This window comes from Triticum aestivum, chromosome 7B (assembly GCF_018294505.1).
Source record: "Triticum aestivum cultivar Chinese Spring chromosome 7B, IWGSC CS RefSeq v2.1, whole genome shotgun sequence".
In the NCBI taxonomy this organism is placed as follows: Eukaryota; Viridiplantae; Streptophyta; class Magnoliopsida; order Poales; family Poaceae; genus Triticum; species Triticum aestivum.
This window is the reverse complement of record NC_057813.1, coordinates 290,956,822-290,962,575: the sequence shown is the minus strand read 5'-3', so window position 1 is coordinate 290,962,575 and position 5,754 is coordinate 290,956,822. Positions and strand designations below refer to the sequence as shown.

At 39.9% G+C, this 5,754-nt stretch overlaps 1 protein-coding gene across 2 annotated transcripts; it reads right to left on the bottom strand.

Annotated features, from left to right (window-relative positions):
• Positions 1-845: 845 nt before the first annotated feature.
• LOC123159424 (DCN1-like protein 4) lies at positions 846-5,395 on the bottom strand. Of its 2 annotated transcripts, XM_044577260.1 has the most exons (11): positions 5,161-5,364; positions 3,482-3,562; positions 3,076-3,160; positions 2,500-2,574; positions 2,385-2,421; positions 2,207-2,290; positions 1,916-1,976; positions 1,725-1,831; positions 1,563-1,628; positions 1,290-1,439; positions 846-1,111 (listed from the first exon to the last, which is right to left on the bottom strand). In XM_044577260.1, exons 1-10 carry the CDS (start codon positions 5,204-5,206, stop codon positions 1,344-1,346), a joined length of 738 nt encoding a protein of 245 aa, XP_044433195.1. In that variant the 5' UTR covers positions 5,207-5,364; the 3' UTR covers positions 846-1,111; positions 1,290-1,343. The 2 variants fall into 2 exon arrangements, with proteins under 2 accessions (XP_044433195.1, XP_044433194.1); XM_044577259.1 differs by lacking the exon at positions 3,482-3,562 and having other exon boundaries at positions 5,161-5,395.
• Between the last annotated feature and the right edge of the window lie 359 nt (positions 5,396-5,754).

The following is a 5,754-nucleotide window of genomic DNA, read 5'->3' as shown; positions in this document are numbered from 1 at the left end:
GACATCGGGCATTAGCGGGGGCGAGCATGCCGACGAGCTGTGGCCATCGCCTACGCCCGTCGCCACCAGAGCTGCAACCGTGGGTGCAAGCTGTTGCATGCAGGAGCCGACGAGAAACACATGCGCGGTGACCGGCGACGAGGGCAGCGGCAGGCGATGAGGGCAGCGGTGCTTTGAGGTTAGAGTGTAGGCAGCAGCTGCTGCTCCTTTTTGTTCCCACTGTGCTCGTCGGAACAGAATTTTTGGGAAGGAAAAACTACACGAGAGCCTAATATGAACGATCTTTATGCGGTTTGGATCTGACGGCCGCGCGTGGACAGGCTGATCGACCGGCGCCTAGTGGTCGCCTTGAGGATATGCTATGTAGGCCTTGATCCCTCAAAACTGAAAATTTCCCCTTAAATATAACATTTGGGGAACCTGCGTGAGATGTCCTTGTACTTTGTGTTCTAACCTCAAGGCTAGTTTCAAAATCCAAACTCGTTTCAGGTTTTTACTTGTCAGACCGTCAATTCATCGGTTATTTGCAACAAAAACCAAATATTTAAGGTGATTATTTAAAATTTTGACCACATATAATATTGTATGTAAACCATTAATTATTAGCCTAGTTGGTTATTGGGCCTTTAGCCTCAAGGCAATTGTTTGATTTCTTGTTGATGCACCTTTTTTAAAAGATATTTCTGGTTTCTTACTAAGAGAACTGTACATATTAAAATTAACTTGGCAAGGCGCCAGTTTCCTGTTTTTCTGGTCTTACCGACAGTTTAGCCCGTTTTTTTATAAACTATATATGCCTCGAGGTAAATAATCTGTTCTATATGGGATGGGCCAACAGCGCAAGAGAGGAACAACATATGCCAACATCTTCATTTAAGACTTCCAGAAAATTTGCATGCTCTCAAAACTACACACCTACGAAGCCATTGAATAATACAAATATAGAGAATGACGATGTAAAATTCTAGATGATGACCCTGCGAAGTGTTTAAATCAAGTATAAAGAAAGCAAAAGGCAAACTACAAGGCGATTGATAAATTCTAAAACCAGACTCTGAACAGAGCAGTCATAACCGAGCTTGATCTGCATCCTCCAAAATTCTCCAAGGTGCTGAAAAAACAGGACAGCAACAAAATTGCATGAATGCCACTGCGTGATTAAAGGAAAATGATCCATATCGTCTTCCTGATTATAAATGCTTGCATGGAGTTCCTATTTCTTTTTAGGAGAGATACCACATCCCATATATCTCAAGTCATAGGGTAACAAGATAAGGTAGTTCACTTACATTTCTGAGAATTACATTTGGATTGCATCTTCACCACCACTCAGTACAACAGAGCTAATTTTCACTTGCTCTTAACCATTCAACAAAATTGTCTAAAATTAAAGGCCAAGCTTGGTCTGCATCGTAATTGTCAAGTGATGGGAAGTTTATCTGAATGAAATGTGATTCAGCGTTAGTAGTGTGAGAGGAAATGTTATTAAGTACTGTGCACAAAAAGGAAGCAAAAGGGGAAAAAAATATGCTGGGACATGGGGGTGACGTTTAAATCATGACCTCATTGCAGAACCGAAGAAATCCCATCCATTGATCCATGTTTATAACCTTGTACTCATTTTGATGCTGAAACCCAAACTCACATAAATAAGCACATCAACCAAAATACGAGTCCCTTAGATGAATGGGACCAATAAACTAAACTATCGAATCAACCATTACCTTGAGGTAATTAATAAGTTTTTCAACCTGCGGGCGGAACTGCAAGCTCAACACTAGATTCAATAACTCACAAGTAACAGGAATTTCTATACACTTCTTCTTGTCCTCTGAGCAAGCACAAGTGCACAACCAAGTCATAAGTATTTATCAAAGAAAAAAAAATGTGTCATAAGAATAGCAAGTGTGACTACCTGTTAGGCAATAACGGAACGCATATGGATAGAAATCCTGGAAATTAGAGGACCTCGTAACCTGGTTTGTAAAGAACACGTTATGAGCAAGCCGGTTACAGTACAATTAAAAGTATCATAATTTAATGGTAGCTCATTGTTCCATTCCCATGACAAGCCTTTCATACTCAAATTCTGTTTAACATAACTAGTAGGGCCCATCATAGGTAATTTCCACCCTTAGAAAAGTATAAACCTTTCAAATATATTTAATATACTAGTTACTAAATATTTGTGGAATAGAACACTCACTTCTTGGACCAGTTCAGGAAAGGCTTTCTTCAGTTTACTGATGCTATCAGCTCGCAGAGCTTTCATCCCAGTTCTCCATTCATCCTATCAACAGAATACTACCAGTCAAAACTCAGAAGACAGTGCGATATATCATACCAATAAACATTTTGAACAGTTTAAAAAATATAATGCATACCAGAGTAAAATAACCTTGCTTTTCACAGCCCATTTTCCTGATACAAGATAGATGTCCATTAGATATTTCAGTAAATGATATCACCACTAAAGAATTTTAGAGAACAGTGACATACCATGCTAACATCAGAATCCGAACATCTGTATGTGGAACTTCAAGATGAGAGCAGAGTGTTTCGATGCCTTCTGGGCTGTTCAGGCAGGTTAAAAAAATCATTGGAATAATGTCGAGCAACAGTTTCATTGGAGCAAACAATGGGGGCAAGATGGTGGTGGTGGTGGGAGGGGGGGAGGGGTAACACAATAAAACCCTGATGTCTCTACCAAAGATGAAATTAAAGCATTAAAAAATCATTAACATCTAGCTGCATCAAAATGGTATGTATCAACTACCAATACACATTTTCGTGAATGGGATTACATAACATTGACAACTATTACATCACAATTTACAATGATTCATATAAAACAGCTCGTATTTTTACCATGTGCGATAATTCCCTAATTGGAAGGTATACATAGAATTTCTAAATGGAAGGATGACTACCATGAGTACTCGTATTTTTACCATGTGCGATAATTCCCTAATTGGAAGGTATACATAGAATTTCTAAATGGAAGTATGACTACCATGAGTATACAACAAACATAATGACAGGCAAGTGTTTGAGAAAAACTGTGAAAAAACTTACTCAATCATGCTGGATGAGCCATCAGCATATGTATAGAAAAGTTGGTCAATCCGCTCTATTTCCTTTGAAACCGCTTTAGTGGGAACTGGAGATAATAATGAAAATGTTATTACAAATAGATCTAAGGAACATGTGGTTCCCTATCAATATACAGTATCTTGATTTTGCATACCACATACCATATGATAGAATTTAGCTTGCAAGCAAAAAGTATGCATTTGGTATTTCTAATGTGCAAACAAAACTTGTGCATGTGGAAGAAGCAGAAGTAAGGAGAAGACCAACACATAGCTTGACATAAACCAAATGACTGAATAACACGCACATGCACATTCTTACACTCAGATGGATAAGTGTATAGGGTTCAACAATTAATTCAGAAAGAAAAGGAATCAATGCATCTCACCACGTTGTGCTTTCCTGCTGGTCAGGTTTGTACTGACTCCTTTTCTTTTTCTGTTTTGTTTTTCATTTACTTGTTCCTCACCTAAATATAATCGTTTGCTTAGTACTCATTCAGATATACATACCCTCAAAAGAGAATATGATAGCTCCTACACCAACCCATTTGTTAAAGAAGTAATGCACAACGAATTTAAAGAGAAGGTAAGAATCAAGAGCTCAAGACACAAACATTTTAATAACCTAAAAAAGAAAACCTATTAGGACAAAGTTTGAGATAATGGGCAGCTATTCTAGAGTTGCTTATGAAACTTCTATGTATACACACGCAGTTTCAAGATAAGCTTCTTAATCTGTCTTTTACATTTACTGGGGTAAAATTCAGCACTGCAAATTACAAAATGGCACTAAAACCCCATGGGAGCAGCAAACTAACCACCAAATGAGTAAGTTAAAGTAATCGCTTCAGATATGGAGCAAGACAGCATGTAGTGATTAATCATTCCAATAAGGGACTACATACGGAGCAAAATGAGTGAATCTACACTCTAACATGTCTATATACATCCATATGTAGTTTGTATTGAAATCTATAGAAAAGACTTATATTTAGGAACGGAGGAGTATATCATAGAAACAATTACAAAATGAATGGGTGTAAGTAATTTTGCTGATTATAGCTTAAAAGTGATTGAAGGTACTGTATTGTAGTGCATCCATTCACATTTAATTATTTATGTGTCATATTGGTATAACAGATCATAATTCTCTAGTGCCTTCTAATTCAGTTGCAATTAGAACAAACCACTGCTGCTGTGCCCATCTCTTTTCATTTTGTTTGATATCATGGTTATTGGTACAGGATTTTTTTCAGCGCGTCTCGTAATTACATGTAAAACATTGATATGTCATATAAACCTAATACACTTTAAAACAATTATATTAATCGTATCATATAAATAAAGTACTACAAAGCACAAAAAGCAGAGTTACTACCAGATAGTAACGTCAATGAGATTCAATGATGAAACTGTTGTTTAACAGGCACCATAATTTTAGGCTGCACACTACTGACCTGATTTCTGTAGTCACAGAAAAAGGGTAAAGATTTACCGCACAAGATACATGGCGAATTTATGTTATTAGTGGTGTAAAATTGATGCAAAGACAACAAATCACCGCGGAGATTGCAGAGCTGAACCAGAAACCCAGAACACGGTGTTAACAGGTAGCTGCTCTTTAGATTTTACTTACAAAGCGTTTCGGCATGGGTAGGCACACAATTAATAAACCTATGAATTGCCATCTGTTTACATTACGAATGTAAATCTGCTAGCGAATCCACACCCAATTCTGCACCAGGCGATCCAAACCCAGGATTGAGCTCCTTATCTTTACCACCATGACAGATTCCCAAACCCTGAATCTACCTCCCATCCCGTAACAAGCGATCCGAACCCCACATACCGGCAATCAACGAGTCGTACCTCGTACGCTTCCGCACCGGACAACTCAAGATTGGATCTTCCCGAGACAAGCCACCACACGGAATCTCGCAAGACAACGAACGGACCGGGGACCTGCCGAGGCCACCAGCAAGGCCTCGCACGCAGCCTAATCACGAAACAAGGAAGACAACCAGGGGGGTGGGGTTGGGGTGGGGGTTGAGGGAAGGAGCATTACCGGCCGCGGCGGACGACGACGACGACTTCTTGGAGGAGCGCCTCATGGTGGCCCGTCCTCTCGCCTTCTCGTCGCGCCTCCCTCTCTTTCTCTCTCGGGTACCTACTTCTCCCCTGCCCGCGGTCGCCGAGTTACCTTCCCTCGTCTCGTCTTCTCTGCTGTCTCGGTCGAGAGAGTTCGAGTTTGCGGAAGGAACGGGGGCGCAGTTGGAGCCCCCCCTTATATTAACTACGATTCGGCCTGGCTAGGAAGTTGTGTCCCACGTGCGGGCCCTGGATACCTGCGCCAATACGGCTGCCCCCTATTTCTTCCTTGGTGGAAGATCGTACTCCCTAATGTGTTTATTAGTTTGTATATGTATATATAAGTTTTTTATATGTCTATGACACATTTAGATATGACAAAATTATGTCACATCTAACCTGAAGTTTATTTTTATTTTTGCTCCGGCTTTTTTGTTATTCGTTGCTGCTTAATTTGTGAAAGGTTAGATGTGACGTACTTATTGGTGAGCACTTCAATGTGGCAGATCCAACAAATCCCAGCCGTTAAATCAGGTAAATCCAACGACTGAGCCTGCTTCAATGGTGAGCG